The sequence below is a fragment of the Ailuropoda melanoleuca genome, chromosome 16, assembly GCF_002007445.2.
Source record: "Ailuropoda melanoleuca isolate Jingjing chromosome 16, ASM200744v2, whole genome shotgun sequence".
Classification (NCBI taxonomy): Eukaryota; Metazoa; Chordata; class Mammalia; order Carnivora; family Ursidae; genus Ailuropoda; species Ailuropoda melanoleuca.
In genome coordinates this window covers 82,895,373-82,907,661 of record NC_048233.1, presented here as the reverse complement: position 1 = coordinate 82,907,661, position 12,289 = coordinate 82,895,373, and the positions used below count along the sequence as shown (strand labels likewise).

At 63.0% G+C, this 12,289-nt stretch overlaps 2 protein-coding genes across 16 annotated transcripts in view; one reads left to right on the top strand and one right to left on the bottom strand.

Moving 5' to 3' along the window:
* The first annotated feature begins 6 nt into the window (after positions 1-6).
* Positions 7-5,221, top strand: RCOR2 (REST corepressor 2). Of its 3 annotated transcripts, none has more exons than XM_034645961.1 (12): positions 7-682; positions 1,424-1,480; positions 1,793-1,873; positions 2,096-2,148; positions 2,236-2,397; positions 2,493-2,638; positions 2,729-2,798; positions 2,875-3,090; positions 3,397-3,474; positions 3,630-3,687; positions 3,866-4,056; positions 4,163-5,221. In XM_034645961.1, exons 1-12 carry the CDS (start codon positions 556-558, stop codon positions 4,475-4,477), a joined length of 1,554 nt encoding a protein of 517 aa, XP_034501852.1. In that variant the 5' UTR covers positions 7-555; the 3' UTR covers positions 4,478-5,221. The 3 variants fall into 3 exon arrangements, with proteins under 3 accessions (XP_034501852.1, XP_034501851.1, XP_002916721.4); XM_034645960.1 differs by having other exon boundaries at positions 3,827-4,056; positions 4,163-5,219; XM_002916675.4 differs by having other exon boundaries at positions 2,514-2,638; positions 3,827-4,056; positions 4,163-5,217.
* Positions 5,222-6,531: 1,310 nt separating this feature from the next.
* Positions 6,532-12,289, bottom strand: part of MARK2 (microtubule affinity regulating kinase 2) — a 54,522-nt gene continuing 48,764 nt past the window's right edge. For 3 of the 13 annotated variants that reach the window (XM_034645955.1, XM_034645950.1, XM_011221635.3), the window contains exons 15-19: positions 11,932-12,093; positions 11,060-11,317; positions 10,024-10,050; positions 7,889-7,933; positions 6,532-7,249 (exon numbers count right to left, since the gene is read on the bottom strand). In XM_034645955.1, coding sequence (XP_034501846.1) covers positions 6,889-7,249; positions 7,889-7,933; positions 10,024-10,050; positions 11,060-11,317; positions 11,932-12,093 — 853 coding nt within the window. In that variant the 3' untranslated portion in view covers positions 6,532-6,888. The remainder of the gene's footprint in view (positions 7,250-7,888; positions 7,934-10,023; positions 10,051-11,059; positions 11,318-11,931; positions 12,094-12,289) is intronic. The other 10 variants (XM_034645956.1, XM_034645953.1, XM_034645952.1 and 7 more) reach the window with 10 other exon arrangements.

Genomic DNA, 12,289 nt, shown 5'->3' with positions numbered 1-12,289 from the left:
GTGCGCGCCGTCCCGCCGCCGCCACCGCCACAGCCACCGCCGGGGCCCCGCCGCCTGCCGTCGCAGGCAGGGGTCTGGTCGGGACAGGGGTCCCCGCCCGGGGTCTGGGGCATCCCCGTGCAGCCGAGAGGCGTGCAGCCCGCGGGGGGCGCCACTTGCGCCGCAGCGCCCGCTCGCTCAACTGCGTGGGCGGGAGGGCGTTGGGGCTCCGGGGCGCCCCGAAAGCAGGGTGCCCCGACTTCTCCGGGGGAGCCCCAATCCCGTGGAGCGTCCAGAGCGAGCGCGCCCCAGCCGCACCGGACCTTGCGCTCATCCCCCGCATACCCCACTTCTGCACAAACTTTTCTGACGCCCTCGCCCGTGGGGGTCGCGGAGAGCGCTGAGCTGTCCGCAGGGCTCCCGCCCCGCCGGACCCTGGCCACGCTGACCTCCTGCCTCTCGTAGCTTCAGTGGCGACCTCTCCAGGCCGGGCCGGGCACGGCACTCGAGGCGCGCGCGGCAAGCGCCGCGGCTCTCCGAAGGCTCCCGCGCCCCCCGGGGCAGCTGGGCGGGGTAATGCCCTCGGTGATGGAGAAGCCGAGCGCGGGCTCCGGGATCCTGTCCCGCAGCCGGGCCAAGACGGCGCCCAACGGCGGACAGCCCCACTCGGAGGATGACAGCAGCGAGGAGGAGCATTCGCACGGTGAGCGCGGCGGCCTAGGGTTAAAGGTGCACTGGCACCGGGGACGCGAGTGGGGCGGGGGGAAGAGTTGCCGACCACGGGCGTTTTAGACTCGTGGTTCCTGCCTCCTAGGACTGGAGCCTCTGGCTTGCTTCTTCCCCAAGCCTGGGGGCTGCCGGCACAGGGAATCTGGAGGCTGGGCCCCTAGCTGCCGAGGAGGCGGTCCTGCCCACCCCCTCCCTGCCCTGCCCTCAGCCTCTGAAGGACTCAGGCGGCCCTCCATTCCACAGTTTGGGCTCCTCGTAACCTTGCCACCTTGCCACCTTGCAGGGGACTGAGGTCTGGCTGGGGCAGGGGCTGGAAAGACACTTCCACACCGAGCTGTGAGGCTCATGTGGTGGGGAGGAGCCTTGGATTCCCTGCAGGGCTATGGTCCAGGTCTAGGGGCAGCCCCCCCCCCCCCAGCCAGAACAAAGGGTTCTGCTTGGCCTCTAAACTGGCCCCTTGTCCTTCGCCACCACCCCCCTCCCCCCTCACTCCCTCCACTATGGGCTATGACTAGGCAGGGTCTCTCATCTAACAGTTTCTTCTGTGGCTGAGGGTAACTGAGGGGTGAAGATCAGGGAAAAGTGAGCCTTCTGGAAGGTGAGGGCCCTGGGTGGTCAGGAAGGAGAACCCCAGGCCAGCCACCTCCCCCGCCACATCCTCCTGTCCTCCTCCCCTCCCTCCCTGGAGTCCTGACTGCCTCCCCTGGCTCCACAGACAGCATGATCCGCGTTGGAACCAATTACCAGGCCGTAATTCCGGAGTGCAAGCCTGGTGAGTGGCAGGGCAAGCTGCGAAGGGAGGGGAGCGGAGGGCCCATGGCTTGGCCCTGAGCCCCACCTGGGGGAGCCCTTGGCTGGTGCCCACTGGAAGGACAGGCCGGCTGGCCTGCGGGCGGCCGGGGGTGGGTGGCCCGTGGCATTGGTTAGCTTTCCTGCTCTGCCTTCCTGTCTGGGTCTCTGCCCCTCCTTCCCTTCTGGGCCTCACCTCACAGGCCCCACTTCTCTGCCACCCTCTGGCCATGGGTCCAGGCCAGCGCCACCAGGCTGATCTGAATGTCTTCCCTTTTCTGCTCTTGTCTTTCAGAGAGCCCTGCCCGCTACAGTAACAAGGAGCTGAAGGGGATGCTGGTGTGGTCGCCCAACCACTGTGTGTCAGATGCCAAGCGTGAGTGGGGCAGGATCCTGGTTCAGTCACATCTCTGGGAGCTGGGGGGTTGGGTTCATGCCAGTCGGTGACCAGCTTTTCTCAGAAGTGGGCTGGAGGCTGAGGTGTGTGGGTTCAGCCCCTGCCCTGGGGCTCAGGCTCAGGGGCCTAGCTCTGTGTGGGCAGGCTTGGGTCAGGAGTCATAACCCGTTCTCCAATACCGGGCCCCTCCCATCCCTGCAGTTGACAAGTACATTGCGATGGCCAAGGAGAAGCATGGCTACAACATTGAGCAGGTGAGCCTTGGCCCCGTAGGGATTTGGGGTGGGGACAGGACAGTGCTGGGGGCAGCTAAGCCCGAGTTGTTCCCTCTCCCGGGCCAGGCACTGGGCATGCTCTTGTGGCATAAGCACGATGTGGAGAAGTCACTGGCCGACTTGGCCAACTTCACCCCGTTCCCTGACGAGTGGACCGTGGAGGACAAGGTGCTGTTTGAACAGGCCTTTGGCTTCCATGGCAAATGCTTCCAGCGGATCCAGCAGATGGTAAAGCCCCTTCACCCCTGCCAGCGTTCCTTAGCCCCTCCCGTTCTGAGGAGCCTGCCCTGGGGGGTGGGCGCAGGGTCACGGGTGGGCCCCAGCCTCTGGCATTGCCCTTCCAGCTGCCTGACAAGCTAATCCCCAGCCTGGTAAAGTATTACTACTCATGGAAGAAGACTCGGAGCCGGACCAGCGTGATGGACAGACAGGCTCGGCGGTTGGGGGGCCGAAAGGACAAAGAAGACAGGTAGGGGCCTTGGGGGCCCAGGGGCAGGGCAAGCTGAGCTCTGGGGGACCCTGGCCTCTGCCTCACTGCCTTCCTGGCCCGTGTCCACAGTGATGAGCTTGAAGAGGGCCGGGGAGCCGTGAGTGAGGGAGAGCCGGATGCCGGAGACCCCAAGAGAGAGGTGAGGTCTGGCCCTGCCTGCCCGCCTGCCCTGTCCCTGGGCTCTGCACCACTTACCCCTCTCCTTTCCTTGGCAGCCTCTGCCCTCTCGGCCCCTGAATACCCGGCCAGGCCCCGGGAAGAAGGAGGCCCAGGGGTCTCAGTACCGCCACCACCCGCTGCGAACCCGGCGTCGCCCACCCAAGGGCATGTACCTGAGCCCTGAGGGCCTCACGGCTGTGTCAGGAAGCCCAGACCTTGCCAACCTCACGCTTCGAGGCCTTGACTCACAGCTCATCTCCCTCAAGCGCCAGGTGGGGGCCTGAGAAAAGAAGGGGCCATGTGGAGGGGGGGGTGCACGTGCCCGGACTGCCTCTGCCCCATCCGCTAGGCTTCTGGGTAACTTGGTCTTCTTTTCTGGGCTTTTTGAAGAAACCTGTCTGGTCTGCCAGAGGGGAAGAAGCCCAGTTGGAGGGAGGAGTGAGCTGGGTGCTGGGTGGCCATGAGCTGTGTGGGTGACAAGCACAAGCGTCCGTCTCTCCGGCCTCTCTGTCGGTCTCTCCGGCCTCTCCGGCCTCTGTGGCAGGAGAGTTTGATGGGTCATTTCTCCGCCTTTTCAGGTGCAAAGCATGAAGCAGACCAATAGCAGCCTCCGCCAAGCACTGGAAGGGGGCATTGACCCGCTGCGCCCCCCTGAGGTAAGGGGACTTCGGGGGTGGGTGCAGGGGCGGCTTCCCCCTCCCCCCAGTGGAGCCCTGCGGCGCGGGGGGGGGGGGGGGGGGGGGGGGGGGCGGGGGCAGGGCCTTCCGTTTCCATGTTTTTGAGTCTAAAGGATAAATTCTCTGCTCTCCAGGCCAACACCAAGTTCAACTCCCGCTGGACCACGGATGAGCAGCTTCTGGCCGTCCAAGGTGGGTTAGACTGTGGGGAGCATGGAGCGCCCCAGGAATCTTCCCCTGCCCTCCAAGGAGCTGGGGCAGAAGGGAAGGGTCAGGGAAGGAACTAGTGCTGAGGGGTATTCACACTTTGCTGCCCTTTTGACCCTTGCAGCCATCCGTAGGTATGGCAAAGACTTTGGGGCTATTGCAGAGGTGATCGGGAACAAGACTCTGACCCAGGTGAAGACCTTCTTTGTGAGCTACCGGCGCCGCTTCAATCTGGAGGAGGTGCTGCAGGAATGGGAGGCCGAGCAGGATGGGGCCCCCGGAGCGCCTGTCCCCATGGAGGAGGCTAGGAGAGGGGCCCCCTTGCCAGCCCCAGCCCTAGAGGAAGACGATGAGGTGAGAAGGGGTGAGGGAGAAGCCCTTCAGAGAAGCGAGAGGAGCCGGCTCCGTTCTTGGGTGGGGGCGCCGGTGTGCTTGAGCCTGGTCTCCTCTCTCCTCTCAGGTGCAGATCACCTCCGTCTCGACATCTGTGCCCCGATCGCTACCCCCTGTGCCACCTCCGCCTCCACCTCCCACCTCGCTGTCCCAGCCACCCCCGCTGCTGAGGCCACCTTTGCCCACGGCGCCCACCCTGCTCCGCCAGCCGCCCCCACTCCAGCAGGGCCGCTTCCTCCAGCCGCGGCTGGCCCCCAACCAGCCCCCACCACCTCTCATCCGCCCCGCTCTGGCTGCCTCCCGCCACAGTGCCCGCCCCGGCCCTCAGCCCCCACCCACCCTGATTGGAGCCCCTCTGGAGCCTCCAGCACCCTCACTCTGAGCCCTGGGGCTCCAGAACCCCGTTGCTGGCCATCCTCGGACACCTCTGGCTTCACTGAGGACGGAAGGGACTAGAGCTCTTGGCCAGGTCTTTCGAAGACCCAGAGCTGCCAGTGGGCACAGTCTGGACCTGTGGGCTCTGCACGTTTCTGGCAGCTGAGTCTCTCAGCCCCCACCCCAGCCAGGGGCTGGGGCTCAGGGGCCTTCTGAGCTGGCCTGAGGGTACTTGCTCTTCCTGGCTGGGGCTGGAATGGCTGCCTCCTAGTCTGCTGGGGCTTGGCCTTCGGTCTGGCCCTTTGTGTAGAGGGGGTAGTGACCTTAGCTTGGGGGATGGGGGAGAGGGCAGCCTTGGCTGTTCTTCCTCTTTCCTTTCTTTTAGCAATAAGAAGTCAGGGTGAGGTGGGGAGGGGGCTGGAGGGGGGAGGTGGGCAGAGAGGTTCCTTTGGGGCCTGAGTGTGGCAGAACTGGATGGGCGGCTCCCATCTTCTGGAGCCTGCTCACAAGTGCTGAGAAGCTCTAAGGGTGCCCGCTATACCCACGGCCCAAAAGCTTAGAGAAAGGAGGGCTGGGAACATATGCAGACATGGGTTTATTTTTCAACGTTTTTAAAAAATAAATAAAATCTTCCACGTTCACTGAGTGCTCTTTTTTGGTGTGGAGGGCCCTGGGCTTTGCTTCCTGTCTGTGCCCTGAGGATGGAAGAGAGCAGCCACCCAGCACTGGCCTCCCCCAGGCCCCAGACAGGAATCCATTCTCTCCTGCAAGGCTGGCGGGCTGGGCTGAGCCACATCTTGCCCACGGGGACTGGGTCCCTGCCCGGCTGGGAGAAGAAACAGGAGGAGGCAGCTCAGATTCCAAACATTCTCTTTATTACGTGTTTGATCCAGAGGAGAAACTAAGTGCGGGTGTGGGGGGGGGTGGGGAGGGGCCACCTTGCCTGGGAGCCCCCCCATGGGCCACCACCCCCTCTGGGAGCCAAGCCATGCCCTCCTGGCCCCTCAGAGCACCCGGGCTGTTCCACTGGGCAGGAGGGGTGGGGAGGGAGGAGGAGAGAAAGGGAGGGAGGGGGAGCCCTTAGTCGGAGCCTGAGCCCAGAGCCTGGAGCCCGCAGTCAGGGCTTGGGGCAGGAGGGCTGAGGTTGGCTAGGCCCCTTCCTGGGACCCAAGGGCTCGACCTGCCGTGGAGCCTGGGCTGGGAGTGGGGGGGGTGATGAGTAGGGGTGGAGTCATCATAAATCAAAAAAAAAAAATAAAATAATAAAATAAAAAATAAAACCCATCACAAAAAAATGTACAACTCAGGTGAGGGCAGGGGCAGCCTCTGTGCAGGAACCCCCTCCCCCAATTTCTCAGGAACAGAAACAGCAGAGAAATAAATTAAGGGATGCAGCGGCCGCCACCAGCCAAGCGCCCGTAACCAGCCACTCCCACACTGGCCGAGGAGGTTAGCAAGCTGGGAGTCACTAGGCCAATCTGTCCCCCCACCCCCTGGGAGGGCAGATGCTCCCGGCCCCGCTGCCCTATCCAGCCTTCCGCCAGGCGGCGGTGGAAGCGCTGGGCAGTGTCTCCTGAGAGGAGGGGGCGACAGTGTCAGAAAGAAAAGGCAAGGCCGGGAGAGGAGTGGTGAGGGGAGTCACTGCTATGGAACTAGCTGGTGCCCAGATTAATGCCAATGAAGGGGGCAGGGGAGAGGAATGGCGAGGGGCTGTGCTTTCAGACAAAGGCTCTCCCATAACGGAGAGTGCCCAGCATCCCTGTTCCGGAGACTAGCAGCCCAGGCGGCCCCCTGGGGGCCGAGGAGCCTATCTGCCCTGCAGTCCCCTCCCCTCTCCCAGCCCGGGGTCAGCCCCGCCTTCTACCCAGGAGGGGTGGGAGAAGATGGCACAGACTTTTGAGGAGGGGAACAAAAGTCCCCACAGCAGCTTGTGGAAGGAAATGCCCAGCTCTGGGGAAGGAGGGGCAGAGGGTACAGTGTGGAGGGGGCCGGAGCCACGAGCCTCGCCTGCCAGCCCGGTGCAGCCACCAGCCCCCTCCCCCCTGCCCCCCACCTCAGGGCTTTTCTTTTTTCTTTTTGGTAATAAAAAATTTCTTGGTTTAGGCGAAATACTCTGTGCAACCGCAGTACCGAGGGGGAGCCCTGCCCCCCCACCCCTCCCTCCCCTTCCTTTGCCTCCTGTGGGGGAGAGGGGGGAAGGGGGACTTTCCGGGCAGGGGTAAATGTTGGGGGGGAAGAACCATCTCCCGTCCCCGCCACACATGGAAGAAAAAACCGAGAAGGGCGGGAGGGGAGAAGTGCCAGCAGGGGGAGACACACCAATCCATCTCTGCAGTCTCGCCCAGGTGGGCTGGCGCCCTGCCCCAGCAGCTAAGTCCAGCTGGCCCGCCTCCGTCGCCCCCCACTCCCGGCAGCCTGTTAAAGCTTGAGCTCGTTGGCTATTTTGGAGGCAATGTTTTTGAAGGCCATGGAGGTGCCCGATATCCGCTTAAATCGGACACCGTTGAGAGACAGCCGCGGCAGTTTGCACACCTCCATCTCCCACTGCACGAAGTTCTCGTGGCCCGGCGTGCCGTGCATGCACAGCAGCATGTACTTCTCGTGCAGCTCGCTCTGACAGCTGTTCGCGTCCAGCACCTTGCGGATCTCCCGCATCATCTCGTTGGGCTCCATGGAGCTGGTGGTCTTCATGCTCCACGTGAAGCGCAGAGAGCGCGGCTTGGCCTCCCGAAACTCCTCCTTGTCTTTGTCGTTGCCTCCGCCGCCCACCACGTGAGGTCTGCGGAGAGGGCAGAGGCGGGGGTCAGGGTGGGGCCCGGGGCACCCCACCCACGGGAGAGCCACCCTGGCAGACGGCCCCCGAGACCGGAGAGGAGAGCGGGAGGGTGCCCAGGAGGCGACAGTGCTGGAGGAGGGCGCATCAGACCTGGTGGGGGGAAGCAGAGGGAGGCGAGCAGCGTGGGTAGTTTTGTGACCTCCGTCTCTCAGGGAGGGCAGAGACGGGGAGGAGAAGCCAGGCCCTGGCAGGGGACAGGAGGGTGACAGTTCCATGCTTTTCTTTGATGGGGGGAGGGTCAGGGAGAAAAGGGGAGCACGTGCTCGACAGCCCTGAGCAGTTCACAGACTGGACAGAAAGCAGCGGCCGAGGCACAGAAAGGTGAGCTGGCTGGTGGGTAGGAATCTGTAGCCCCAACCGCCCAGCCCAGGGCTCCTGCTTCCAGAACGCGCCAGAGCTGAGAAGGGCCCACACCTACTGCAGCTGGGGCGTAGGGCTTCTCTGAGGAAAGGGAGGCCCCGAGAGGGTGGGGACAGGGCAGAACCACCGGAGCAGAGCCAGGTGGCAGAGGAAGAGAGCAGCAGGAGGCTCGTGGCAAGCCCGTGGCCTGGGCAGGGCTGGTGCTGGCCCCAGCCCTCTCACCTGAGCGTCTCCACTCGGTCTTTGCTTTCAGGTTCATTCAGGTTCCTCAAAAAACAGAGCGAGGGAGAGTTTAGTGCCAGAACCTCTCGCTCCTTCCACCGCCGCAGACCCAGGTGAGGGTGGGTCTGGTGAGGTGCTACTGGTGGGTGAGCGGGACCCAAGCTCTAAGGCCACTTGCCCCGTCACCTGGCAGGCCAACATGGCTCTGCAGCACCTCACACTGGCAGCTCGACGGTCCCTTTGCAGCGGGAGCCCGGCACACGGGGCCTGTCCCTCCCCACGCTCCCAGAGATGTGTGCTGGGGAGGAGGAGCCCCTGCTCCAGGAGGGGGAGGAGGGTCTGGATGTGCAGGCACGCGCATCGAGCACACGGCCACGGCATGAGGCAGCCCCCCCACCAGCCCACAGCCGGGGCCTCACGCTGTGAATGGGTCTTCGACACCAGTACACCAGGGCCCCAAAACCACAGTCCGCCACAGTCCTCTGGAAGGGAAGGGGCTGGGCTGGGGGGCGTGGTGTGTGGTGGGGGTCAGACAGAAGCCTCCCCTCTCTCAGGAGGCGGAACTGTGGGCAAGCCTGGGAATGGGTGCCTGAAGATGGGGAGGGGCCGAAGGGACCTGAGGCTGTCCGTGGACAAGCCCGCCTCCCCCATTCTTTTAGAACTCCCCTGCCTGCCAGGCTGCCAGGCCATCTGCTTGTACAGAAGGGAAGACAGAGGGCAGGGCAGGGCCAGCACCTTGAGAGGGTGGGTGGGGAAGAGGTCTGGCCCCGCTGAGCGGCTTCTCCAGCTCCTGGCTGGAAGATGGGTGCCTGGAGCCGGGAAACTGGGGACTGCAGAGGGCGGGGATGTGAGGAGGATGAGAGAGAGCAGCAGCACATGGAAAAGGAACACGAAGACACAACAGACACATGAATGCACACAAGCACACTGCGAGCAGGGAGCCCGGGCTGTGCAGGGGAAGGAGGCTGCTGCTCTCCCCAGCCCCACCTGGTCCCTGCCCTGTGGGTGGAGGCGCCCTGCCGGGCAGGCCCCCACCAGGGCCTGTGAGTCAACAGCCAGCCATGCAGTGAAGAGCTGGGTGGGGAGCAGTGGGTGGAAAGGGGAAAAAGCCTGAGGACCCTGGCTTGGCCATTAGGTCAGTTGGGTCACCAACGTGTCTGCCAGGTCTCCTAGCCCCAGCACAGGGCCTGGGCTGACAGCCTTGGGGAACCAGTGCTCCCAACCCGGCCCTTGTTCTTCAGCTTGGTATGGGGCCCACCCAGGCTTCCAGAGAGGATGAAAACAGGGCCAGGGGGTGGTAGAGCCAGGATCTGGCCTAAGAAGGGAGATGCCTGAGTTTGGGGGGGGTGGGTGGGAACGGGAATCTCCCACTGTTTTGCCAGGGCTAAGAGGTAGATGGCCCCAGCCCTAGAACATCCCCGCCCCTGGCTCTCTGGAAGCCACAGTCCCTATCCAGAGAACATGGGCCCAGAGAAGAGGCGTGGCTTGATTGGTCCAGATCCCGCCGGAGGCAGGAGGAGTGCGGGGTGGGGGTGGGGTAGGCCTAGTTCTGCAGGAGCTGCCAGAAGGGGGTGCTGTGCCCACTTGCGAGGCAAAGGCTCCTTGGGCCTGGAAGCGTCAGACTGAAGCCTTGGGACCCCAGTATCCCTGTAGTACCTCCAAAGTCCTGCTATCCACAGGACAGGGGCAAGAGGTCACACAGCCCTGAAATGTTCAGGGGACCAGAGAAAGCAAAGACCCAGAGACCAGAATGAGATCCCCGCCCAGATGCACTGGGCACCCTCACGGAGCTGTTCACAGCGCATGCACAGACAGGGGAGGGGTCAGGGAAGGAGCCCAGTGCTTGCGACCAAAACCCAAACCTGGCGTGGGGGTGAGAAGACAATCTTAAAGGGAGAATTCCCTGAGACGGTCCCCCATGCCTGGGGACAGGCTCCTCATTTTCAAAGCCATCCGCCCCGAGTGGCTGCCCAGTCAGAGGCAGTCTTCATCCCTTTAAGATGGCAGAGAGAGGGCCACACAGACGTGGTTAGCAGATGGAGGCGGGAGGAAGAGCCAGAAAAGGGGAGTTAATGACGGAGGCAGGACACAGGACACAGACACACACACACACACACAGCGGGCTGAACGCCTACCTTCTGGCAAACCTGAAAGACAGATTTCTAAAAAAACAAACAAAAAAAGACAAAATAAAAAAAGAAATAAAAAAAAAAACCAACAAGACAGTATGTGGATAAGCAGGTGGGGAGTGGGCTTTACAGGTTCAAGGGTCACCCCATTTGTGGAAGAGCCGCTCAGCGAGACTAGAGTCCTAGGCACCCTGATCTGCCCCCACCCGCCCAAGAGTCCCACTCTCCAGGGCTGGAAAGGGGCACGGCTTTTGTGAAGTGCAGCAGGAAGGGCCGCAAGCCTGCTGCTGCTTCCCGAGCTACGCCAAGGTGGGAGAGTAAACGGTGGGATGGAGACAGGGAGCGTCCCACCACGCAGGACTGCTTGGATGCACGTTAAGAATCAAAGCTATCTCTTTGGGGGTGGCTGGGGGCCAGGTGTGAGAAATCTCTTGAAGAGAATCCCCACCCTGCTTGCCACCTCGGAAAGCATCAACCCACTGGGCTACGAGGGAGGAGGCTACCCTGGCCCCCACCAGCTATTTCATTTATGGCCTTCATCCCCGCGAACCCTGGGCAGGAGGATGCGGCTGAGGCCGAGGGAGCGACTGCAGCTGGACCTAACCAACTGGGTGGGGGGAAAGGAGGTCAGAGGGGGCGAGAGAGAGGACCAGGAAAAACTCCTTGCTGGCCCAGCCTGGCTCGGGCCTCATGACTTTGCAGCTGCGTCACCAAATATAAGTTTCCATGGGAACCCAGGAGAGAAGAGGGGGGCTTTTATTTTAGCATCTGAGTTCACACTCTCCTAGAGAGGAGGCGGCATTGGCCATCTGCTCTCAGGGCCAGAGAACGAGGGCTGTGTACAGGAGCTGGGGAGAGCCTGGGAGGGACAGACGGACGGGTCTGGGATGGTGAGGTGCTGACAAGGACCCGACTCCTTAGGCTTCCCAATGCCTCTTCTAACCCCAAGACCCAAGCCTAGTGCTGGCAGTCCCCACCCCACTCCCAGGCAGGTAGGAAGGCCTGGTCTCATTCTCTCTGCCACCCTAAGCCCCCCACTCACCTGCGTACAAACTTGGAAGTGAATTTGCTGAAGATGCTCCCCGAGGCCCCCCGCCGGCCCTGGCTGTTGCCAGAGGGAGAGGCTGGGGTCACACCGTAGGGCAAATTCTGCTGGTCCCGCACCTGCCGGAGCTGTCCAGCGTGGAAGGTGCTTCGACTGGACACACCCCGGGGGAAATTAGTTCGGTCTGGGGCTCCACCGCTGCTGCTGATGTTGTGGGCGGAGGGGGAGGCGACAGGGACACGCTGGGGGGCTGTGCTGTGGGAAAAGAGGTGGAGGCAGAGGAAATGCATCAGGGCACAGGCATGCCATCACCACCGAGCACCTGCAGCACCCCGGGGTGGGAAGGGGGATGCTAGGGCAGAGGCAGCCATCACGGAGGACACAGAAGGAAGGGGTGTGACCACTGAGGACACCGGAAAAGAGGACATCTAGGTGGCGGTGGAAGGAGATGGTTCGGGGGAGGGAGGGAGGCGAGGGAGGATACATGTGTGAAGAGCAGTACAGGCCAGAGAGAAGTGGCTCCTTGGGAGCTAGGCACACTGGAACCTCAAGGGGACAATGTTGACCAACCCTCAAGGACTGAGTCCCTTTGGTGCTGACTGTCCCTGGGGTCCTAAGGAAGTCCAGGAAGGCTCAGAACAAAAAGGCTTCCTTCTGGAGCCTCGGGACGGCTTCTTGCGTATCTGTTCTGAGAGGGAGAACTGGAGGAAAAGAGGGGCATTAAGCTATTTTTTTGTTCTACTTCCTGACTGTAGGGGACAGAGCCATTTCTTGCGGCTAAGATGCCAAGAACAGGAGAGAAATTGTGGGGGGCGGGGGGTGGGGCAGGCTGAAGGCACCCGGTGCGCCAGCTGCCCCAGCACACTTGCCTGGGCCGCGGCACCTCACAGTTACTGTCCGTGGGGGGCAGCCCAGTGGCCTTGTTGGGGTGCATGGAGGCCGACATGGATTTCTGGTGCTGGCGGGGCCGGGCCGCAGAGACCGCGGCGGAAGCAGAAGCCGTGGAGGCCCGGGACCCTGGCATGGTTAGGCTAGGAGACAAAAGCAGCGAAGAGGCCTGTGTTAGGGGTCGGTGGGGGCAGGAGGCTCAGGTTAGGAAGCAAGGGCAGGGCAGAAGGGCCAGAGCGGGAGGGCCTCGGCAGGATGCAGGTCGGGTCCAGGGAGCAGCAACGGGACTCTGGTCAGAGCCGAGGAAGGCGGGGCTGGGAAGTGGAGGGCGGGTGAGGA